This window comes from Pongo pygmaeus, chromosome 4, assembly GCF_028885625.2.
Source record: "Pongo pygmaeus isolate AG05252 chromosome 4, NHGRI_mPonPyg2-v2.0_pri, whole genome shotgun sequence".
NCBI lineage: Eukaryota > Metazoa > Chordata > Mammalia > Primates > Hominidae > Pongo > Pongo pygmaeus.
Genome location: NC_072377.2, coordinates 9,180,827 through 9,206,925, shown reverse-complemented (window position 1 = coordinate 9,206,925; position 26,099 = coordinate 9,180,827). Strand labels below are relative to the sequence as shown.

Here is a 26,099-nt window from a genome sequence, read left to right as displayed (position 1 = left end):
TGAGGAGAGATCTGTTTGCTGTTTTCTGGGCATGTGATGTAAGGCTGTGTCCCATGAGTCTCTCCTTCCAGCAGCACTGCCATCTCCTGAGCAGATTTGCTTATCAGATTTGGCAGGAAGCTGTCCCTTCTTCAACGATCCAGGTACATGCTGGTGCCTCCGCCACACCAGAGCTGGTCATGCATGTCCCAGCGATGCCATGCCCTCCCCTTGAGTGCCTTCAGAGGTGCCACACCAGCAAGCTCAGGGGGCTCCCTGACCCCTCCCCATGAGGTCCCTGCCCTGGGCTCCTCCTCAGTCCTTGGTGTTGCTCCCCTGAACATCCAGCTCACCCCACACTGATGGGGAATGCCCATGTGCCCTTCCCATTTGGCAGCCTCATTCCTCTGCCCTCACCCTTGCCAGCCCTTGCCAGCCCATCTACTTGGCTCTTCACTCTTTAAGACTCAACACAGGCCCCTCGTTGCTCTTCCCAGACCTCGTGAGCGTGTTGGGTGTTCTCTCCTCTGCTACAATAGCCCCTGTTCATGAATCCATCGTCAGATTCTACATGGAGTAATAATTATGTGTCTAACTGTTTCTCACTGGCCCATAAGCTCTTAGAAGTTTATCAGAACATAGGTTTGACTGGGATATGCTTAACAAAGAGAAGCACTGCAGCTGCTTAATAGATACTCTTTAAATATGTTCTGAATTGAATGCTTTCAGTTTGAGAGCCAAACCAAGTCTTTAATGATAAATGTTACTAAGTTTTCATTTTTTGAAGGCACATAAACATGCAATGGGGTTAGGCAGCTGTGATTTTTCACTCCAGTTCCTCTTAGTTTTGGATTTTCCAAATTAGTGGACAATTTGGCCATAACTTGATTGCCAAGTCACTAGTATCCTTCACTCCTCCTCCTCCTCTCTTCTCAGCCCTCCTCCCATCATTTTTTTCTTTCTCCTTTTTCGTCTCCTTCCTTTCCTCCTCCTCCCCCTCCTCCTTTTCCTTCTCCTTCATCTTTCTCTTCTTTTTCTTCTTCTCATTTTCTGTCTCCCCTTTCCCCCTGCCTCCCTCCCTGCTTCTTCCTCACCATCTCCAGCAATCACCTTTGCTGCTTTACGTTGAAATACTCCCTCATGCAATCTTTTTCTTTTCTTTCTTTCTTTTCTTTTTTTTTTGAGGTGGAGTCTCACTCAGTCCCTCAAGCTGGAGTGCAGTGATGCGATCTCGGCTCGCTGCAAGCTCCACCTCCCGGGTTCAGGGCATTCACCTGCCTCAGCCTCCAGAGTCGCTGAGACTACAGGCGCCTGCCACCACGCCCGGCTAATTTTTTGTGTTTTTAGTAGAGACGGGGTTTCCCCGTGTTAGCCAGGATGATCTCGATCTCCTGACCTCGTGATCCGCCCGTCTCAGTCTCCCAAAGTGCTGGGATTGCAGGCGTGAGCCACCGCGCCCAGCCCTTTTTCTAATTGCAATAACAACAACAAAAAACTCTAAAGGAGTTTTGATTGTCTTATGAGGGATTTTTAATTTTTACTCTATTATGTGTTCAGCTTTAACCTTTTCTGACACCTCTACTTGGTTTTGCTTCCTAGACCAGGAATCTCACCGTGGATGGACACTTTGGCATGTGGTCTCCATGGACCCCTTGCACACACACGGATGGCAGCGCCGTGGGATCCTGCCTTTGTCGAACCCGCTCCTGCGACAGCCCGGCCCCGCAGTGTGGTGGCTGGCAGTGCGAGGGCCCTAGCATGGAGATTGCCAACTGTTCCAGGTGTGCCCCTCAGAACACGCCAGTTGTGCTGCTGTGTATTAAACTCAGATTCTTGAGGAGTTTGGGACATCATTCATAATATAATTCCCTTTTGGAGAGAACTGTGGTGAAACACCAGGGACATTCACCAATTAAAAATTACATGATTTTTGGAAGGAGATTTTAAACTATAAATTGGATTACAGATCTACACTTATTCACATACTCTTCGTTAGATTAGGAAAAGTATTTACAATTTGGACGATATGATTGGCTTTAAGGAAAACATCCATGTTATTTAATAATCTTTTCCTGGAATATATCAACTAATAGTCCGTTAGGGGTAGGACATAATAAGACTAGGTTAGGAGGTAGAAGAAGCCAAGTCCTTGATCAACTTGCTCTACTCTATAGGATATTGGAGTTCAGAGCACCTCACCTCAGCTAACGTTAGGCACTGGGTAATCAAGAGAGCAGTTTAAATAACATAACTTATTGAATAGCTTTCCTGTTGCTTCCGCTTACTGTGGTGTTGTTTTCTTCTTTTTAAACTATATTCTGTTTGCTCTCCATCTCCTGCACCTATAACACCGTGATCACAGAGAAATTTTAAAGCAAGTATCAGGAACACCTCTGAGATCAGTCTTTATGCTTCTTTGTCACTTGTTCATTAATTTGTAGTATTTTTCAAACATATTATCTGCTTTCCATGTGCCCACTTAGAATGGAAAAAAAAAAAAAAGTCTCTGAGACAGTTGTTTATGAAGTCACTAAAAGTGGAAATCAGATTGGGTGATCAAATTGTAGGAGAGCCCAGGTGATGCAGGCACATGCGCCTAAGAGGAAGCAGGCCAGGCAAGTAAAGTGCAGGAGCAGAAGGCTGACTTTGCCCTCTGCTCACATTTTTCTCACCACCAAGGTGAAAGGAGCAAATCAGGGCCACAGAGATTAGGGGTTTTTTGTTTTGTTTTGTATTACAGAGGACACAGGCATATCAACATTGTATTATGTACTGTATGCTTTGTATTAAATGAAATGATTTCCACAGATGCCTGGCTAAAACTTACAAAAGCTATCAAACTGCTGTTGTTTGAAGATTACAACAAGTACCTAATACTCTTTGCTCATATTGTTTAATGGAAAAAGAAGACTATCAAATGAATTGCTATAACTTATTTATTGATATGTCTTCAGTTCTTGCTCTAGTTGGAAAGTCATTTTCTAAGCAGAGCTGCAATGCAACTAGTAGTTATTTTAAGATTAAAAATCTAGTAAGTGAACTAGTTTGAATGAGGCTTTAAAAGCATAAATGGATTGCTTTGTACTAATAATCATGAAAGCGACCCCCTCCTGATCTCTGTGTGCTTTATGTGACTTGTTTGGTCACCGTGTCTGCCTCTAAGCAGCATTTAGAAGTATGGAAACTCAGGTCTAGGTAATAGATATGTACATGTAAAGCTGTGTTCACTTCTTTCCTCAGATATTCTTTTCCTATTATATACACTTTTATTTACTTACTACCCTATATACAAACATGTTCCATATATTGTAAATGGAATATGTCATAAAATTCCACATTTGTGGCCTGGCACGGTGGTTCACGCCTGTAATCCCAACACTTTGGGAGGCTGAGGTGGGCAGATCACCTGAGGTCAGGAGTTCAAAACCAGCCCCACCAACATGGAGAGAACCCGTCTCTACTAAAAATACAAAATTAGCTGGGCATGGTGGCACATGCCTGTAATCCCAGCTACTTGGGAGGCTGAGGCAGGAGAATCTCTTGAACCCGTCAGGCAGAGGTTGCAGTGAGCCAAGTTAGCACCACTACACTCCAGCCTGGCGACAGAGCGAGACTCTGTCTCAAAAAAAAAAAAAAAAAAAAATCAATCCACATTTGCTAAAAGATTTAAGAATTGAAGAGTTTCCAAACAAATTTGAAAGCACCATTTGCTGCATGATCTAACAACTTTTATCATATATAATGAAACTTTGCAAATTAAATGTAATTTGTTTATACTAAAACTGCTATTTAAATTTGTAAATATAATTCAGTGAATAACATGGATAATTTTTAAGATTGTAGGTAGCAGGGTATAAGATACTAGCTGATTATCTTTATAAGAAATGTGGGAAGATTTGTCTTATTGTGTGATAATTTTGGTTATATTATTATAGAGCAGTTTTATTATAATATACATAAAGCTATTACTACATATTTTATTAAATAATTAGGTTTCAGTAAAGTAGGAAAACATGAAATATTCTAAGAATTTTCTCAGAAAAATTTTTATTTGAAATTATTTTTAATATGATATATTCAACATATTATTTATAGCAGGACCTTCAGTGGCATAGTTGTTGACCTCCATGTTTTAAAAGGAAATACATAAAGTAAAAATGAGAATTAATGTGAGCTAATATTTTTTCATAGGAAATGTAAATCTTATGGATGAAGGTGACAAATATCCAAGGAAATGCATGTGTGATTGCAGAAGTAAAAATATTCTGCACAAAGTAGACCGTCTATGTGGAAGTTTGGAATCTGGATTTAATATATATTTTAACACATAACATTAAAAAAAAAAACCTATGTATTTTTTAATAGCAGGAACAACATGTTAAGGGGGACACTTAAATTATAACCAGTCTGAATACAGGCATTTTAAGGAAAAAATACAATACTAAAACATTTCTAGAGCCGTCAACAGAATTTAAAAAATTTTTTAAATTGGTTCATCCTATTTTTATTTTATATTTTTATATGTCTACATTACTCTGTATGTGTAATAACATAAATACACATGGTTAGTTATATGCAATTTGCACTCTTTATGTCTCTGTCAGTTTCTTAAAAGATAGCCAATAATCTGAATTTAAACGTCCTTTTTAAATTTTTAATGAAGTTTGTTTTAAAGCTTTGAATATTATTCTAACAATATGACATTTTCGTTTAAAGCTTTGATAATTATTCTAACAATACAACACTCTTTATCAGTTTGCTGCTATCAGGAGAGTTACTGATTTTCACTGATATTAATAGATTTTAAAAGAAAGCATTTTAGGCAGTTTTAGATGAGCATTTTGTCCAAATGTGCGCTTCTCATAGATTATAAATGATATAATACAAGTCCAAAAAATCATAAACTCTAGAGGTGTAGAGATTCATTTCTAAATGCTTTTCAGTGAAATAACCTTATTCTTTATTAGTTTAATATTTTCATAACTTAAGTTTCTTGATAGTTTCTAATATAGTCCATTATTTACGGTGCACTTAAAACTTTATTCTCAAATTTCCTATCTTGGCTATAAACCAGATGCCTTGGGGCTGCAGACACAGGAATTGAGATTCACAGGGTGCAGTCCATTCAGTCCCCTGGCTGGTGTTTTCTCTCCCCAGCAGCCCCAAGCATGATCCTCCTGGGGAACACAGGCATTTGGCCGTGGGTACAGACAGGGCTTGGACTCTGAGCCTGCGGGATCTAATGATTGCGTTGCTCCCTTCCCTCAGGAACGGAGGCTGGACTCCCTGGACCTCGTGGTCTCCCTGCAGCACTACCTGTGGGATCGGCTTCCAGGTGCGGCAGCGCTCCTGCAGCAACCCCACTCCCAGGCACGGGGGCCGGGTGTGTGTGGGACAGAACCGCGAGGAAAGGTACGTGCCCACCCTGCTGCCAGCACCGCCAGCCTCACGCTTACTCGCATTCCGGCCAGGTCGAGTTCCCCGCGGTTTTAGTTTTGGATCTGCCTAAGCTTATGTGTGGCATCCCTTTCTGCTGAGCCAGTCGTCCTCTTCTTTTCCTGGCATCCTTTAATTTTGATCAAAGCCTCGTTGACAGCATCACTGGGCTGCTCTGGTGCCTCCACAGCTGGGTTGGCTCCGCTGAGCAATTGCCAAGGGATTAGAGTACCCAGGGACCTCTGTGCTGGGTTAGGCTCCTGGAGACTCTGGAAGTACGTCTGTAGGAGACTTACTCTTGTGAGAATTTAACCAGACCGATCTCAAAGCTTCAGTTCCAAGGATGACCTAAGAAGGTCCCGGATGCAGACACTACTGGGCAGGTGCCGTAGGGTTTTCATCAGAACTCAGTTAATCCTCTGGAAGGTATGGGAGGGCATATTCAGAAATACCCTCAATGCAGCTGCAGCACAACCCAAATTGGGGGTTCTTCTCCACGTGTATTTTGAGCTTTCAGCACATCATGCGACATTTTGATTTAGTCTTGGATTTAACAATTTGTTTCTTGGTGTAGAATTAGACGTTTGGTTTCAGGCTCAACCTCTGCAATCGTAATCACTGAATCTGTTTTGCAAGATCATTGAATCTGTCTTAATATGCATTAAATATACTATTAATGTTTATTCTAATTTATCACTATTAGGAAAGAATTCAAGTAGGTAAATTTCATAGTGCTTTCAGGATTCTTATTCAGCTATACTAATATAAACTAATTGAATGGCTTTCAATGCATTTTAATTAAAATATAGTAGGTTTATATTTGATGACATGAGCTCAGTGGAACCTCGAATAAAAATACTGTATATAGTTATTTGCTATGCATTTAGTATTTATACAAACAGAACCAACAGACTTACTGTTTAGATAGCTATCAGGTATTTATTACAACCTAAAATCAACTAAGGAGAATCATTCCTTTTTTTTCTTCAAGTGTGTTCCTCACTTGCCAATTAAGATTTCACTCCTTTTGACTAACAGGAAATGAAGATGATTTTTACCAAGCAGGGTTTGTCATTTTTGAAGCAGTCCCTGAGACAGTCTTGTGCAAGCCTGTCGTTTTCTAACACCAGTTGATAAGTGGGAAAGCCTATTATGGAAGAATTGTCTCCCTATTATTTCCAAGCCTTGTACAATTTTAAATTGGGTGGAAGTTTTTAAACGCTATAAATTGTCACCTAGGACAGGTTGAACATTCCTAATCTGAAAATCTGAAACCCAATATGCTTCAAAATCCAAAACTTTTCTAGCACTGGCATGATGCACAAGTGGAAATTTCCACACTGGTTTTTTGACTTTTGCAGTCAAAGTCTTTTGACTGGTGGCAGTCAAAATGCAGTCAAAACTTTGTTTTATGCAAAAAATTATTTAAAATATATAAAACTACATCCAGCCTTTGTGTATATGGTATATTTGATGTGTGAATGAATTTTGTATTTAGACTTGAGTCCTATCCCCAAGATATCTCATTATATATACACCAATATTCCAAAATCTGAAACAATGTGAAATCCAAAACACTAATGGACCTGACATTTCAGCTAAGGGATGCTCAACCTGTACAGCCCATCCAGGCAAAGTCACTTCCATCTGTGCAAAGGCTTCCCTAGCGTCAAGGCACCACCACAAACTTAGCATGTGTTATCACCATTCCCAGGTTGATCACACAGGAAGGAAGAGGCTGATTAACACTGTGGCTAACATACGTGTATGTTTGCATCCACATAGGATTTTTCATACAGCGGTGTCTTCAGGAAAAGATGAGGAATAGAGATGACAAGTGTGTTTGAGGGACTTATATGTAAAATATTCCTTTTGTAAAGAAAAAATGTTCATTTGTAGATTAGCATTTGCTCAATGGAGGAAAACATGAATTTAAATAATGGATAGTAAGAACAGGGACTATGTAAAATTTTTATAAAATGTAAGCTTTTCTATTGAATAGTCTTTCTAGGGGGCTACTGGGAGATTAAAGAAAACCAGAAAATCCAAGTACCTAAAGTTTCCTCTGTGGTCTTCATAAGCAATAGGTTCTTAGATGTCTCTGCCATGTTATATGAAAGGTCTCTTCACCTAAGAAATATAAAAGCATTCTGATTCCAACAATGCAGATGTTTGAGGACTAAACTCCAGATTGAAGGAGACTATGATCCCCTGGGAGAATACAAAAGACTAAGAACTAGGCATACAAAATAATTAATAAATGTATATCATATTTATTTAAACACCATCAACCCTCAAGAAATCCTGGGTAGCCACAAGATAATGAATTGATCTTCCCAAAAGATTCCCTAAGTTAGTAGTAGGTTTATAGTTAGTGATTTTTCATCTGGGACATCTCCAGTGTGTGGAATTATTCAATGGGAGCTTTGTTGCAACAAAAATCTCGGAAGTATTTACATTATTATTTTTCTGAAAAATAACTCTAGCTTAATTTTTACATGTACTTTAGAATGTATAGACAGTTTGTTTTTCTCTTCTGACATTTCCTTGTAAAGATTTTCTGGAGTAGCAAGAACTAAGTAGAAGCACCAACTCCCAGAGAGGCTACTAACAAAAGGAAGAAATGGACGTCTGTAAATATTGTCAAGATGCAAATGTTATTATCTGTGCTAGTTTCCTCCTGCTGCGTAACAGTAGTTCCATAAACTTGGTGGCTCAAAACAACACACATTTCTTTTTGAAATCTCATAGTCCCAGTGGGTCAGTAATTCCTATATGGCTTAGCTAGATCCTCCACTTGGGGCCTCAGCAGGCTTCAATCAAAACATGGGCCAGAGTTGTGGTCTCATCTGAGGCTCCACTGGGGAAGGATTCACTTCCAAGATCATATGGTTGTTGTTTGTATTCAGTTCTTTGTGGGCTGTCAAACTGCAGACCTCAATTCCTTACATAGTTGTTATCTAGAGACCACTCTCAGTTTCTTGCCAAGCGATCCTTCGTGGTGTTGTCACTTGCCTTTTAAAATCCAGCAAGAAAGACAGTCTCCTTGCAAGATGGGCGTTACAAACTTATGTAACATAATCACAAAAGTGACATCTCACCCCTTTGCCATATTCTGTTGGTTGGAAGTAAGACACAGGCCTCCACAACCTAGAGGAGGTGATGACGCAGGGTATGAATATCAGGAGGCAGAGCTCACTAGGGTCCCCATAGAGTCTATCTGCCAGAGTTGATTCTCTGTTCCCCAGTCATTCGTATCCCTACCCCTCATGTGCTGAATGCATTTCACTCACTTTCAAGGTCCCTCAGTCTTATCCCATTAAGCCATCTCCCCAAAGTCCAGAACCTTATTATGTACATCAGGCCCACATGTGGAAGAGGCTGTCTGGGTGTAGTTCCCATCAGTCTGTTAATCTCTAAAGCCAAAGGGAGAAGTTATCTGCCACTAACACACTTGGAGAGTCAGACAAAGGATAACAGCTTTGGACATTTCTGTTCAAAAAGGCAGTAGGTGGGTGGAGTGATGGAAATTATGAAGGAATCACTGTTCCATATAAATTCTGAAATCTAGCTGAGCAAGTGTTTGGAGTTGCTTAATTAAGTTCAGGGAGTGGGCATGATGTTTTATAGTTCTTGGCTCTGCCTCCTGGACTCTTAGTTATGCTTCCTGCATCAGGCTTTGTTTTTCTTGAAGAGAGCATGTGCCTGTAGATAGGTAGTTTTATCAGCGTCCTTCCTGTCAGTAGAATGTGTAGGGTTTCCAGCAGCCTTTCATGTGTATTTTCTCTGTCCCTTTCCATCCAAGCTGCTGATATCATTGTGGAAATAAGTTTCTTAAAAACATTATGGGTCTTCAATGGATTTCCACAAGGTTACTCCACTAAACAAAAGCTACATTCACAGACCTTTTTGAGTTAGCCCTTCTCTACCTTGGGGTGCTGCTGCTGAGATGGCTGAGAGACAACACCCTTCAGCTCACTAGAGGTGATCTGATGCAGTTGAGAGGATCTGTGAGGCACACACTTGCTCTAGAAAGGGCTCTTTGTATAACTAAATACTACTCCAATTCTTTCATCTTTCTGAGGTTACAATAAAAGGTTTTACAGTCACTACATCAGCTTTTACTATATTCCAACCTTCCCTAACAATACTTGAAAGGACCGCGAAAGCTATTTCATATTTTTTGCATCTTTTGCCATTAAAAGTGACTGATTTCCAAAATCATTCAGTCCCTGTTCTTTCAGTTTAAGAATCCATTCCTCAGTCTTTCTTTCTTCACCTACATTTCACTGTAAGCAGCATGAAGAGACCAAGCAGCACCTTCAACACTTCGTTTGGAAATTTCCTTAGCTATGTAATTCAACTTATGTGTTTTGCCTTTCACATTAACATAGGTAACAATTTTGGCAGTTTTCACCCATTGTGTAATGCGATTCTCCCTTTTTCCAGTTCCTGATAATATATTCCTGCTTACTTTTTAAGTTTTTATTGTGGTTTTACACACACACACACACACGAAAAACATAAATTTGCCACTTAATCATTTATAAGTGTGTAATTCAGTGACGTTATTGACATTCACATTATTGTATAACCATAACTATTTCCAAAACTTTTCATCGCCCCAAACATAAACTCTGTAATTGTTAAGCAATAATAACTATTCCCTATTCCACCCTCCTCCCAACCCCGGTAACCTCTAATTTATGTTCTGTCTCTACTAATTTGCGTGTTATAGATACGTCACATAAGTGGAATCCTACAGTAGTTGCCATTTTGTGTCTGGCTTGTTTCACTTAGCATAATGTTCAAGGTTCCTCCATGTTGTAGCATGTGTCAGAACTTCATTCCTTTTGTAAGGCTGAATAAGATTCAGTTGTATGGCTATACCACATTTTGTTTATTCATTTTTTTCATCAGTGGACACTTGGTTTATTTTCATCTTTTGACTATTGTCAATGCTGTACTGAATATTGGCATATGAGTATCTGTTTAAGTCCCTGTTTTAACTCTTTTGTGTATACTGTATATCTAGGAGTGAAATTGCTGCATTGTATGTAAATTCTATGTTTGTCTTTTTGAGGAAACACCATGCTGCTTTCTAAAGAGACTTCACCAATGTTCATTCCCAACAGCAATGTATGAGAGTTCCAATTTCTCCACATTCTTGTTATTTACTTTTGTCTTTCTTTAATTTTAGCCATCCTAGTAGGTATGAACTGGTATCTCATGGTGGTTTTGATTTGAATTTCCTTAGTGACTAATATTGTTGAGCATCTTCTCATGTGCTTAGTGGACATTAGTGTATCTTATTTATAGAAATGTCTATTCAAATATTTTGCCTGTTTTTCTAATTGTATTTTTGTCTTTTTCAATAACTAATTTATTTTTGACAAAATTTTTAAACATTTATCATGTACAAAATGTTTAAAATATGCATACATTGTGGATGGCTAAATTGAACCAATTGGCACATGCATCACATCACATATTTTTCTTTTTTGTGTGTGTGGTGGGAAGACTGTCTGTTTTGATGTTCAGTTTTAGTTCTTTATCCCATTTTCCCCTAAACCCTTACTGGCCATGTCCTTTAAGTCCAGATTTCTACTAATGGATGATTCAAGGTGATTTAGATTTTCTTTAATGTGCTCCTCAAAATTATTCTGCTTCCTGCCATTCCCTGGTCTCAAAGCCACTTTCACATTTTAACCTCTTACAGTAGCACCACACTGCCACGTACCACGGTCTGTTAATAGTTGTTATATAATAACATTACCACAGATTTAGGCATTTAAAGCACCAGGTGTTTATTTGCTCATGGTGTCTATGAGTTTTTTAATCTGGGCACAGCTTCAGGTTCTCACAAGGCTGCAATCAACATAGAGGCCCTGGCTGTGATGTCATTGGGGCTCAGCTAGAGAAAGACCTGCCTCCAAGATCATGTGGTTGTTGGCAGCCTCCAGTTCCTTGTGGGATGTCAGACTGAAGGCCTCAGTTTCTTGCTGGCTGTTAGCTGGAGGCTGCCCTCAATTCCTTGACAACTGGGTCCTTCTCACCTTTGCTTGCTTCCTCAAAGCCAACAAGGGAGAAAGTTCTCTTGAAATTAGGGTATTACAATCTATGTAACATAATGACAGAAGTGACATTCCAAAATCTTTCACATATTCTGTTGGTTAGAAGCCAGTGACAGGTCCCTTTCACATTCAATAGGAGGAGATTACACAAGGTGTGAATTCTAGGAGCTGGGGATCACGGGGAACATGTTAGCGCCTGTCCAATGCGTTCTCAAAGTTAAGAGTCCCAGGGCTCAATGGTTTTTATTAAGTGATTATTTGTCTTCATTAGTATGTTTGCTGAATCCTGTGGTGAGCCAAACTGATGTTCTTTACAAGTTATTTTTCTTCCTAAATGGCTTGAATTAAATATTATGGTAGACTTAATGTACATGCAGTTTCTCTGTTGCCATAAAAATTTAATTATAGCAGTATGGCCCAGTAGAGGGCTGATCATTTAGAGTGAAGCAAGAAGAAAATAGTTCAGAAGAGGCCCTGATTGGTTCATGTTAACAGAGATTGCAGTCAGCAACTAGCATGGATCTAACCAGAATGGAACATAATTTATGCAATTTATAATTTATAACGTAAGGAACACTTTATTGCATGATATAGTGCTGAGAATCTGGTCCATATGGAATTATAAAAGGTCATTATTTTCATAAGAGATTAGATTTGCGAAAAAAAGTGAATAATTTGTAGAGAAACAGTGCTGGGTCATTAATTGACTTTTAAATACAAAATGAGAATAAGCAGTCATGGGCAAAATTAAAATCTTAATTATTAACACATCATGAGATACATCTGTGACTTGCAATGCTTTAACACAGTAGAGACACTCAAGAGCCAATAGCATTTGAAAAATATTGTAGCTCATTATTTGCTAAAAGTCAGCAGCGTGTTGGGGACTAGAGAAAGGGGACCCACTGCTGTCCCATTGTGTAGATATTTTATCCACAATTAATTTTAAAAACCCTTAACCAGCAGAGATACCAAGGTAACTGACTTCCAACCTCATTGTTTTTTGTATAGCTTCATAAGAGGGGCTTCTCTCAGGGTCATGAGTTAGTTGGGGTGGAGGCAGGGAGAGGGTCAGAGGAAAACACTTTCCCACAATTGTGTAGGATCCATACTTACAGGCTTCCAAGTGCTTTGTCTCTGAGCAGTCTCTTCCAGGGTGAATTCCTAAGTGAAAACCCAGACACAAAGAGACAGAGCTAGCCCAGTAATTTCTATTTCCCTCTGACCTCTCTCACTGGGGAGGCTGCAATTTCAGAGGGTGACATCCCAGCAGATCCTGGTGTGGCTTGTTTCATGGACTACTATAGGAGAAAGAGAAAAAAACAAGGCAGGTTATTGACAACCTTAAAATGCAGCTCAGTAGACAATTTATTAACACTGGCTGAAAGTTCCATGCACAGATTACCCTGCGGTAGATTTTTACAATAATAACATGCTGAGCATTTTCAGGAGTGGCCTGCTGTCAGCAAATAACAGAAAGGATTTGTGTGCTATGGTTTATTTTGCTTTGGGGAAATGGTAGCTCCGTTGCTGTGCTTTTTATGAAAAGTCAGGGGTTTTATAAACATTTTTAGTAAGGTTTCCCTCTGCCTTCCGTACTCATTTTTTTGTTGTTGTTTTTTAGGAGAGGGGTTGTTGAAAGCTGAAATTAGGATCAAGTTTTCTAAGAAGTCCATGCCTTTTAAATGCCGGTGAATCAGCTTAGAAATGGAGATAGCCTACTTCTCCTTCTACCCACAGTGAGCTACACATAGATATTTTAAATAAATGCTGAGAGTTCTGATATTCTGAGTTTTCTTGACTTCCTCAAAATATGTTCTCAAAACAAGTGTCAATTTTCTCCTGGAATACTCCATGAACCAACACACATATTAATTTTACTTATTGGAACTCGACACATTTGCACGTACTTCCTAAGATCAAATTCTTTTCATCTGTTGTATTCTCACATTTGTTTTGTCTCTCCTATCTAGTGGCCATGATCTCTTAATTAGAAGGTCCTTCCCCTTCCCGTACTACGTGTAGGAATGTCCAGTGGCCCTGAGCTCTGAGAATAGGACCCTGGGAGACTATAGTTACCACCTAAAGAAGAAAACCTTATGTTTCTGTGTTATCTTAAATGTGGAAAAGATGAGGAAGAGTGATAACTGTTCAGTTCCATTGGCTACGCTCAAATGTGTAAGTTTAGACAAACTAAACTGCTTGCCCAGTTGGTTCTTGACTCTCTGGAGGCTCCTTCACCCCTTACACATCAACTATCTCTCCCTGGAAGTAAGAGTGCCTTCTGCCTTCCACTTTCAGTTAAGAGGCTGACTTTGGACTCCACTGTTTTTGTTTTGTTTTCTATACAGTCACACAGTTGCCATGTTGTACTTTCACTATACCAAGCTCCATCTCCACCACTTCTTCCCCTTCTTTCCAACACCATCACCATTTTCTAGGTTGGAGTATCTCTCATTTGAATTGTTGCAATCCAGCATCCTCTAGTTGCTGTTTGTTCTGTGGGCTCTTCCTGCTGCTAAACTGCCCTGTCTGGGGAGATGCAGACCCCATACTGAAATATGAGGAGCTCCTCGAATCTCAGGGGCTCCAGAGCATAGTCAAGATGAAGCACCAACTCCTGGAGATGAGTCTGCCATCTAACTCTCATGGAGTTATTTTGTTTCTGGAGCTCTGTGGAAGTTTCCTGATTTCTCATAAAGTTCCAGTTTTCCACTGTATTTGGTAAAGATAGATCATGCCACTCCCTGTTGCCTTTTTCTGTTTTGTTCTTCTCAATGATCTTTCGTGCTTTACTCTTTCCATTTCTACCTTCCATTATTTTCCAAAATGCTGACAGGGGTTCAGTGTGCCCCATCCTGTCGGCACCTCTCAGCTTGGCCTTGCTTTCTACTTTTCACACTGTCCCTGTTCCTGAAGCCCTCACATTCCCCATGAAATTTTTCTGGTTTGACAGGAAAACAGTTCCATCTTACCAGTATTTACTGTCAGGAAACTACACTCTCCAAGTTTCTTTTCCTGGTGGCTGGCTACCATTTGCCCCTATTTTCAGTTCCAGAAAAGCATTTACTTCTGCATAAATAATTACAGTAATGTCACTGTGTATTAAGATAGTTTTGCACATCCTAAGCTGTGTCCATGTCCCTGTGTTTATTTTCGACTGTGAACGCCTGTGATCAGGAAGCCCTCTGCAATTCCTGTTGTATAGGCCTTGCAGGATTAAGCCTTTATTAATATTGATGACAATAAAGGTGACTGACTTACGCCAGCAGATGGGAACCTTTGCCTCTTGTTTCTTAAGGCAGATAGCCTGGCAAGAGAGGAGGACATGAGAAAAAGTTGTGCATTCTAGTATTCTCTAGAAGGTAAATTTGGGAATTTGGGCTTCGTAGATGGACTATGAATCACTGAGTGTGTCTCACTACATTTGGTGCTGTTCAGAGTAATCTCTTCCTTCCTATGAGCTATAACCTGTAGAATGCCAGGCTGTTTCCTTTTTGTTTTTTGTTTGTTTGTTTTCCTCACTTCACTTCATTTCACTTGCAGTGTTAAAAACTGAAGATAAATATGATTCATGATAAAGTTAAAGGAGGCTTTGGATATTTGGCTGACATTTGGAAAAATATGTAGCAGTATAGAAGTGTATTCAAACACTGAAAAAATAGAACTAATATTTGTAAAATTGTATAATAATTCAATTCTTTTTGAATAACAAGTGGTCTTTTAAATTGTTTGGCATTATTCTGAGAGCCTACAAATAAATTTAAAAGTAGAATAGCTTAAGCAGTATATAGCATGGGCCTTCATGCTAATCCCATGCTGTAACTTTTCTTTAACTTATCCTAATATAACTATGGGCTTATCTGATTCAAGAATGAGAAAGGAATTCCAAATAAAGCTGTGCTGACTTTGTATCTGTAATCTGCTTTATCTTTCAATGTTTATGTTCAGAAGATAAATGCCCTACCTAGATATTTTCTGTATACTCTTATTTTTGGGTGTCTGTTTGAAGGGTTTTGTTTGTTTTTCCTTTAATTGGCTGCACAGGAAGATCCATCCTGCATTGTGAGTTTAGCATTTTCTTCATTGTCTGCCGTGCATCCCATTGTCTGTGCACACACAGCATGGCCAGCACCACATCTGCCTTCTGTATGGTGCAACTGCTCAAAATACAAAAAGCTCCTCCACGCAGAGCATGCCCATGTGTTCAACATCTGGTGCAGGGATGGAGATGGAAACGTCAGTGGTTTCAAGTGGCACTAATTAGTTTCCTTGTCCTTTTGGTTTCCTCATTACAGATACTGCAATGAACATTTGCTATGTCCCCCACACATGTTCTGGACAGGCTGGGGTCCTTGGGAACGGTGCACAGCCCAGTGTGGGGGTGGCATTCAAGCTCGCCGCAGGATCTGTGAGAATGGGCCTGACTGTGCAGGCTGCAATGTGGTGAGTAGCCTCCTTCTCACACCCAGCCTACAATCCAGAACCAGGAATACAGACTCAATACACACAAAATTCTCTGCACACACTAGATGTTCTGCAAACAATAAATGTTCTGCACACACTAGAGGCTCTGCACAAATTTGGTACACTGCAAACACTAAATGGTCTCACACGCTAGGTGCTCTGTACATTCTAGAAGCTCTGCAAACACTTTATGCTCTCCAGATACTAAATGCTCTATAAATATGACGTGTCCAGACACAGGATGCTCCCCATACAATAGATGCTCTGAAGGTACTAGGTCCTCTCACACACTGGATCTTCTGCAAACATTAGATTCTTGGCAGACACTAGATGTTCTGCAACCACTAAGTGCTCTGTAAACACAACATGGTCAAGCACTAGATTCTCTGCACACACTAGATGCTGCAAATCATGCAAGTTTTTCAATTTAATTAGAATATCTGGAGAAAATACTTGAAATTCAGAGTATCCTGGAGGCTTCGTGAATTAAGTATTCACATACGGGACAAACTGTCCCAGGAGTTTTTCTGTTCTGATTTCTGAGTGACAAAGCCTTCAGCCTGCTTATATATGGCCACTCTATTTGGTTTGGGACACAGAATAATATCCCCATACCAGGCCTACACCAAGGTATAGAACATTGTGGGATGAACCGGACATACCCTGGGGACTGAGAAACTGTATGGAGCCATTGTTAGAGTAAGTTGGTGCCAATGCAGAGAGAATAAAAGAGAATGCATGTTTTTTGGGGTTTTTTTTCTCCTGTCTTTACAGGTTATATTTCTTTTAACACTTTAAACTGTCAAATAAAATTCCACTTGGACAAGCTCTTTTCAAAAGGCTTGCTTTTGCTGTTCCTGCTTCTTCTGTAAGAGTAACAGCATTTCCCCTCACGCACCTGCCCCTGGTGCTGGCTCCACAGAGTGGACACAGACAGTGGCAAAAGGTTTGATGGAGAAGCTCAGCACAAGAAGGTCTGGCTAAATTCCTTCCTCACTGATCTTTCCAGTTGGCCTTTGCAGCATCTTTATCCTTTGGTTTGTGAGGCTGAGCAATGTTTTTATGCTGCTATAAAGCCTGCTTTTGTGACATGCAGAAACCACACAGCCGAGATATCCTTGGGAAATTCAGAGAAAGGAAGAGGGATATGAGGTGCTTTGTCAGATATTACACCAGACCCAAGGAGATTTCTGTTATTGGAAATTACAATTAGATTTCTTTCCCTTCACAATGGAAAAGATATTGTCTTAGCTCTCATATAATCTAGTACTGATTATAAAGACACTCCTTTCCAGATCAGCTTGAACTAACTGTAGACCACGAAAAATCTTCATTAAGATGTATATTTATTGATAGTTCAGATGCTGACATTTAAAACTATTTATTTTAAATAATTTTAAAATGACAAATTTATGAACACTCACATGTTCTAGGAAAACCATTCAAATGGGATAACTTTCTATTTTGCTGAAGAATGTCACGTTTTGTTCCTGGTGGCATGATGTGTGCCCCTTGAGGTCTGCATTGCCATGTCAAGTTTTGTCTCATTTGCTGGGAAACCACAGGAATGGATGATCTGGGTTGATCTCACACCTTAGTTTCTAAATACATTGCAGTGTGAAAATTTCAGAGAACAGTCTACATCATTCATTTTCTCATTGCTAATTGACTTTTATAATTACCTTCAAATATAGCTTAATGAATGAAAAGAATTATGTTAAGCAAGAATGTAGCATTTTTATGTAGTTCCTATAATATGTGTGTATGTGTGACATACATCTGATGATAAATGTAAAAATTGAAGGTCTTTCTAAAATACCAATGTATTTATTGCTTTATTTGTTATAGAATTACAGTTTATGAAACAAATATAACCACTGCTTTCAAATCCAGAAAAACACATATGTCTCCAAAGAGACTATTGTCACTTTTTAGGAAATTTAAAGGTTTGTTTTTCTTTTTGTTTTTACCACCAAACTTAGCCTTTTGGTAGTCTACTTCTAGGAAGATGTTATTGCGGCAATGAGGAACAACCTACTTCTCAGTGGTAGGAGTATATTTATTTTTCTTCTGATATGGCTTCTCCCATGCATTTTGGTTTCTGTCTGTCCTAAGGCAGGAATGCCAACTCACGCTAATTGAGGAATGCAAGCAGTAGAAAGGAAGGGCTCGGTTTCTTTGGATTGTTTGGAAGATCTATACTATCAGTTGAATTCCTAAGAAGTTGATTTGAAAATGATAGTTACCTAGCTAAAGCAACATTTTTGGTCTTCATATTCTAGCTGCAGTTCATAAATCTTTGGCCACAAAAGGTTCAGTTTTATTGAGTTCTATTATCAAGATAGTAGCTGTAAGTATAAAAAAGGTATTGATTTTTGAGTCATGAAGTGACCATCTGCTTGCCAGTGTGTGGCTGGTTAACAAGAGGTGACATTTCTGAGTCTCAGTGTCATCCTTGGAGAAGGCGGTGATGGTTTTTCCTACTCAGAGCTCCTGTATCAAGGAGGGCACCATCGGTAAGGTCTGGCAGGTCTCACGTTTGAGTGTTCCTTCCTAGTCTCATTTCTTTAATTGTTATCCATGGGCTTCACCTACTTCTCTGAGCTCCAGCTTATTAAAAATGGGAGTCAGCTAATGAAATGTCATTTATACAATACAGAACATGTTTGTGCAAAGTATAAAAACCTCAATTTCCTGATTATTATAGCAGTTTATAGAAAAAGAAAGAATTGATTATTTCAAGTTCAAGTGTGCATCGGTTAGAAAAGACTCAAGAATCTTTGCTTCTGCCAACACTTTAAAGCTGAAATTTCATGAAAGGATTTTCCCAGCTTCACTTGTGAAATTTCTAAGTCCTTGTCTTAGACTAAGTCACCAAACCTTTATTTGAATCTCAATAAAGAGGCAGTGAAGGACCCTTGCCAAGAGCTATTAGTTCTCTCCATGAATCCCTACTTGTAAATTGCTCAATGTCGAAAGCTTGGGAAACCCGGAGCCTTGGATTAGTTTGGGGAGCTGATTGACAGACAGAGAGGGAGGACCTGGATCTTGTGCTGTCACTTAACTCTGTGAACTTGAGATGCATTCACTGCCCTCTGGGCTTCTGTCTTGCTCTGCAAAGTGCAGGGCCAGACCCTGAAATTGATGATTCTGTGACCCTGGCATTCCTTCTCTGGACCCTGGGGCACATGTGTCCAGCTGATTGAGGGACCACTTCTAGCAAATGTCCCTCCCTGGTGGCTGATAGCTCCGATAAGCTCAGAATGAGACACTTAAGACACAGATGTGTACTCCCCACTTCCAAGTAGGCTAAACCCACAGGAGCATCTGGGGTCCTCTGGTCCTTGCTGCTGCTCTCCAGGTCTGCATCTCAGCCCCGCATGCCTGTGGCTTCACAGAGCGGGTGGAAGGAGCAGGGTGGTGGGTCAGAAGGGCTCTACCTCTGAGTCACTGTGAGATTTGACCTGCTGTTCTACTTCTCCACATGGTTGTTTTCAAATGAAATATAAATCATGAACACTTGAATGATGGAGCTGTTTAGAAGATTACATATAGTACCTAATATTTCTATATATCCTAGCCCAGTGCCGAGTCTAACATAGACATTTATAAAATAGAAATGATTGTCACTGTCATATGTGTGTTTCCTTTTTACCCTATTTTGACAATAGTAACTGTAACAATTCTTGTTGGATGAAGCCTTGCAAATCCCAACTTACTAGGTGATGTCAAATTAAATATTGAAATTAAGTTATAACTACACATACTGGAGTTAATATTTAATGATAGTCTGAAATCCTGTATTACATCATAAAATAACTTTTGTTGAGTGCCTACTACATGCCATGCACTGCACTAAGAGTAATTAAAATGTATTGTGTTTATTCTCTCTGTATCCCTGCAAGGCACTTTTCATTATTACCTCTGCTTGGAGATGGAAAAAAAATCAGCCTGAGAAAGATTAATGAACTTGCCCAGTAGCAAGTTGCCAGTGGGGGACTGGACTTGCATTTGAGAACTGGTCCTCTGGGCACAAATAGAATTTAATGACATAACTCTATTTGCATAATTTATTTGCCCAATATTAAGTGATAAATGATAAGCCTTACTTTACTCCTATTTAGGTTGAAGTGTAGCTTAAAAGAAAGAGGAACTTTTTGTCTTTCTATAGCTCTTCTCTTGATTTACACGCTTGATTTTTATAATATTGTGATCATTTTAGCCAACCATAAGAGTACTATTAGGAGATCATCATGAGCATAGGAATTAATCAAAGATAAAATCATAACACAAATCTTAACTCTACATTTTGGCTGAAAATTACAACACATGAAAGGAAGAAAGATATAAAATGTTATGTTGTATACATAGAATTACTTCTTAAATTAATGCAACTCAAAATTTCCTCAAAGGTTTAGCAGATTTGCTTTATTTTTTGCTGTATCAGAGCTAAAGACAGCGTCAGACACAGCAAAAATAATTTACAAAGAACAGCAGACTTAGTATTGGCAGCACTATATTTCTTACTGAAATATCATGTAAAGCATGAGACAATTGACCAAAAGCTATGATTTAAGAGAGCAACAGGGAGCATAGGGAAGATATTTATTTCCTAGATACAAAAGAACCAGACCACAGAAAGCCTGGAAAGGTCAAGAAGAAAGACATTATAATCAATACATGCTGTCAAAAGGGATTCTGCAAGGGTCAGTCAGAGTTGATATAACACACTAACATTTGTTTGTGTCAAATAATGGCACAATGGATAATCTTCAGAGGAAATGAAACCTGGCCACTGGAAGTTTACATAGGTTGTGACATATGAAAATAATGACAGGCATTACAAAATATCACATTTTTGTGTAGCACATTAGGGTCTGCAGAATGCTTTGGGGAAGGACGTGTCATGTTTTCCTGATTTTCCAAATGAGAAAATCAAGACCTGTAGAAAACCAGTTAGGTACTCAAAAACCCTGCAGCTGGAGATAGCAAGACCCCGGGTCCAGGTCTTTCCACTCAGAGGTCCTGAGACAATCCAGGGTGCTGTGTCTCCCTCAGGAAGTACAGGAACAAGAACAGTGAGATTAACGGGAAAGATCTAATATCTCATACCCATGAAACTAGACCACTGAAAAGCCCCAAACAGGTATATTTTGTATTTGTTTTAGCTCCAGTCGTATTTCTCAACAGCCTCAGCTGTGTTTGCCTCTGGCCAGTAATGTTTGTGTAAGCCCAGTTTTAAACAACCTCACTAATACAACAAAAGCTATTTGAGGCTCACATTTTACTCAAGTTTTAAAAAGTATGAGCTTCATATAGCCTCATCTGCCTAATATTACTGCTCTGATTCAGAATTAGAGTTCTGAATCCATGTTCAGGATTTTTCTACAAACCATGTGCTTATTGTAAATATTTTCGTATAAATTTTAATAATTGTATTGTTCTTAATCTGGTTATATTTAAAGCATATTGTAGATGATTTTTGTAGTTTTATTTCAGGAAATGTTTTAATTTCAACTTCTGACAATGCTAATGTTTTGGTAAGTATAAATAATTTAATTATATAAAAACTATATTTTTCAGGATACATTTCATAAAATATTTTCTGAGCATCCTCGTGGTATATCTTATAAGACTCTAATAGAATTTTGATTTCTGGGACAATTTTATCTGTAAGTTTCCTATTTGGCTGGTATCAGGTGAGCAGCATCTTAATGCTCCATGGACAATGTATTCCTGTGGGTTTTAGAAATACTCATTTCCTGTCTTCCTAGACTTCAAAAAATTAACTCTAGTTCCCCATTTAATTTTTAGTACTAAAATATTTTCAAGAGCATGGCAACCTCCTTGCAATGGTGTGTACTTTAATTCAAGTGGGACAGCTGGCACTTCCTTTCGTCATAAAATATAGAGGAAAGGTAGCCTGAGAGAGATTGACAGTTTTACAATTGAACAGCCTGTTTTAAAATTGGCTGCTTGCTTGTTTGTAATCGTTAGTTCCCTTTGTATTCATATCTGGTGTTTCCTCATTTTTGAACAGTGGCTTCCTAGAGATTCGTAGTCCTGCCTTAGATGGCAGGTGGGTTGTTATGAAGACATATATGAAAAGTTTTCTTCTTATTCACTTATTTTTGTTTATTTGGTTATGTTTGGGCAATGTCACCCCAATATATGCTAAGCTATGGATACTTGAACATTGGCAGCTCACACTGAATTATTTGTGTTTGTTAAAGGGTTGTTATTTTACACTGGACCTAGACCCATTTCCAAAAGTTTATTTGCTGCCCTTAATAATACCCCTGAAACCTCACAGATGCAGACCCTATATGAATAGTAAGCTATTCATACAGGCTACTATTGAATAGGGTACTAATGCAGACCCTATACGAATGGTAGGCTATTTGTATGGCTTACTTATTGATGTGTCTGGAAGCTGTTCTTACTTTAACAAGCCAGTGGACCTGGATTAGATACAACTAAGTTTATCCACTGTTCATGAAAATACCATTTTATAATCCTAGAAAGGAAATTTTCTAAAATAAAGTTTAAGAAATACATAAAATAGTTGACTAACTCCACTGAAAACATACAGAATTTTTATAGATAAAAATAATATTCTTCATCACCATCATCATCATCTGTCATTATAATTGCTACATGCCAGGTATTGTTTAAAGTACTTCTTAGGGAATTGGTGAGGAATTCCTCCCAATAATCTAATGAAGTAGTATTGTTAGTGTAACCAACTTATAGATGTAGAAACTGGAGCAAAGAAGCGAGATGGTCCAGGTTGTAGGAAGTGTTGCCAGCCTCAAAGCCAGACATTTATAGTGGTGGCCTGCTTGTTTCCCCCACTACACTGTGTGGCCTCATCTAATATTTGATAAGTAATTAAAAAGGTTAAGGACTGTAGTTTTCATAAGATTAACTTAAACACCAATGAGCTTATAGAAGTTTGTTGTATCCAGCTAAATATGACCTATACGAGATTTGATAAAGTGAATGGTTCTAACTAAAAGCCGAAAACAACAGTTAATCACTTATCGAGATAATCCCTGGTGGCTTCAGAATGTGCATGTAACTGAGGGTCCAGAAGAATGCAAGAAACCTTGGGAAAGCCCCAGATATCCAGATGCATCTGAGAAGTGATGCCCATCTTTCTCCTTTTTTTTCACTTTCTCCTCCAAAGGCGCTGCATACAGTTGTGCAGGTTGTGTACTGCAGAATTTCAAAGGGCGTATTCAACATTATGAAGAAGTGAGTAGCACTTCTGAAAAAGGGCAGCGCATCCTGGCTGCCACCTAGCCCTGAACTGAGTGCATAAAAACTCAACGTGTTCTTCAAAGCCTCCGAGACATGTAGGATCCCAACCATTATTTTGGACTATTTTCTTCATCATGGGAATAGGAGCTGAGAGTGAAAATTCTGGCATCATAGCTTGGCCCCTGTTTAAAGTAGATTTTGAGACAAGACAGGAGTTTAGGGCAGGTGGTTTTTTATACGTCGACAGCAGCAGGTGGAGAGGATGAGGGGGTGAGGCAGGAAAGAGGTAAAAGCTCCTATTTAGGGTTTGTCACCAAATTCACTGCTGCGGGCAGCAGAACTGATTTTCTGAGAAGCCTGTAGATGCCTCTCGGGAGTGTGTCACCTTCCCAGCTACCATTGGATGAGGATGCACCCAGGCTGCACTTTCACTAACCCAGCAGTCTCCTGGGGCTTCAGAGAAGACTCCCAACATGGAAAGCCACAGGAAGGGAGGTGTGTGCCCCAGGTGGATGCGTCTGGCAGAGAACTGACCACCATTTTGCCCGCAGCTGGGACCACAGGAGGCTGAGGGGCTGTGCGGCCCTAAAAGCACATACTACACCTGGCCTTGTGAAAACAAATCCTGACCATAGTAGAAAGGACCAATGAGAACAGGATTTCTGAGGCTGCAGTCCAATAATTGGGGTTAAACACAATCTGGGGCCCTCCTGCCTTGCAGGTCCCACGGACTGGTGAGAACTTCCCAGTCATCACATAGCCATGGATATCCATTACTGGGCCAGATGGCACTCTACTTTCTGCCAGGCATATTTGTTTTGCACACAGCTTCTCCATTGTGTGGACCAATTCTTGCCTGGGACACATGAAAGAAAAGTCATTTTTCTGGAAAGGTTCTCTCTTCTCCATAGAGAGAGATACAGGAGGGGAAGGCCCTTTCTTTCTCTGCACACAGAATGTCAAGAGTGAAGCTGGAGCTGCTGCCCACTAGCTGGCAGCCTTGAGAGTAGCTAGGTCAGGGAGGAGGAGGACAGGAGCAGAGCAGGGAGACAGAGCTAAGGACACCAAGGGGCTCATCTCCCCAAAATCCACCCTTGTTGGGCACAGGCTGATGTGTGAAATCAAAAGCTCTGGTAGCTGCAGCTAGTCTGAGTCAAAATCATTCTAACTGCTTTGTCTTTCCCCTCCCCTTTATGGAAGCTACCCTTCAAATACCATTCAGTAGCTGATGGGGAAGGACATGTCCCTCCTTAATAATTGCCGTATCTGATGGAGATGATCTAGGATTTTCAAGTGACCCATTTCCAAGAAAGCTAAAGACATGACCTTGACCTTTATGAAGAAGGTTGCAACCTGAACTGTTCCATTGCATTGTGGTTGTAAAATCCATTCACTTATATTTCCCAATATTCTTCCGTAAAGGGAATAATTGATCCCCCTTGCTGAAACTGGATATTATGTCTTCACAAACACTGGAATGCAAAGTTTGTTTTCTTTTTTTTTAATAAAATACCTCAGTGAAGAGCTTGCAAATAGGAAAGATAGTCAGAGTGAAAATGCCACATGTTGTTAAAGGAGGCTTAAGCTTTTTGAGAAAGTTAATATCAGTACACAAAATTGAGTGGTACAGCAGATGGCCACAAAAGTATAAGTTTTCTAAAACTTAGCACTGAAAGTTTCGCAATCAAGTTTAAGAATGATGTATGGCACAGATGGAGAGAAAAGAAAAATGATGGATTATAGGAATTAATCCATCAAGAGTCTGCCTCTAGGACATATAAATAATCATCTACAATCTCTGGAAATTGCAATTGGTATGGAGATCTGGAATATTTCACAAAAATGTTTTATTTATAATGTTGGAAGACTCTGTTGTGCATTTCTATAGTTTTTAAAATTTTTTTATGCCTACAATAATTCAAATAACAGTGATTGCAAAGTTAATTGAAAGAAGTTTTCATGAAGAGATTTCCTACTGTAAAAGTGACTTAAATTATACACACACACATTTTTCCTTTATAACTTTCCGATAAATTCAATGATAAAGATTATTCAATACTTAGAACTTATATATGCAGACACAATAATAGTATTTCAATTGTAATAATTTCTACTAAATGGCCACAATTTAAAAAATATTTTAGAGGCCTACATGAGTACACAGTACGTGCAGAATGAACAGATTCTTTTAAAGGCATAACAAATGCTCAGTCATACGGAACCCATGTCTCTGGTTTTTTAAATGTCAGATTTTTTAACTGTTAAAAATGAGTAATTAAGAGTGACTCTCTAGATTTAAAGTCTTAATAGAAGTTTATTTAAAAACAATCAGACAATATTCTTTTCCAAATGCATCTTTCATCTTTGATTGTAGTGCTGCTGACATATTTGGGCTAATCAATTGATTATCCATAAAGAACACTCAATGGGCCTTTTAGTCAATTAAATGTTCCCTTCAAATTGGACACATGTTTTTGGTCAATTTCTGTAGCTCACCTTGTCTACTTCTGATTCTACCAAGCACTTGCTACTGAAATTAAAAGACAGTGGTCACCTAGAGTAGTGTTGCTTGTTCATTTTATTTATTTATTTATTTATTTATTTATTTATTTATTTATTTATTGAGACAGAGTCTCACTCTGTTGCCTGGAGTGCAGTGGCATGATCTCAGTTCACTACAACCTCTGCCTCCCATGTTCAAGTGATTCTTCTGCCTCAGCCTCCTGAGTAGCTGGATTACAGGCATGTGCTACCACATTCAGCTAATTTTTATGTTTTTAGTAGGGACAGGGTTTCACCATGTTGGCCAGGCTGGTCTTAAACTCCCGACCTCAAGTGACCCACCTGTTTCAGCCTCCCAAAGTGCTGGGATTATAGGCA

General features: G+C 39.2%; 1 protein-coding gene across 5 annotated transcripts in view; it reads left to right on the top strand.

Annotated features, from left to right (window-relative positions):
• SEMA5A (semaphorin 5A) overlaps nucleotides 1-26,099 on the top strand; it is a 516,751-nt gene that overhangs the window by 429,670 nt on the left and 60,982 nt on the right. For all 5 annotated transcript variants that reach the window (XM_054488673.2, XM_063664657.1, XM_063664656.1 and 2 more), the window contains 3 exons: nucleotides 1,579-1,760; nucleotides 5,248-5,391; nucleotides 15,788-15,935. In XM_054488673.2, coding sequence (XP_054344648.1) covers nucleotides 1,579-1,760; nucleotides 5,248-5,391; nucleotides 15,788-15,935 — 474 coding nt within the window. The remainder of the gene's footprint in view (nucleotides 1-1,578; nucleotides 1,761-5,247; nucleotides 5,392-15,787; nucleotides 15,936-26,099) is intronic.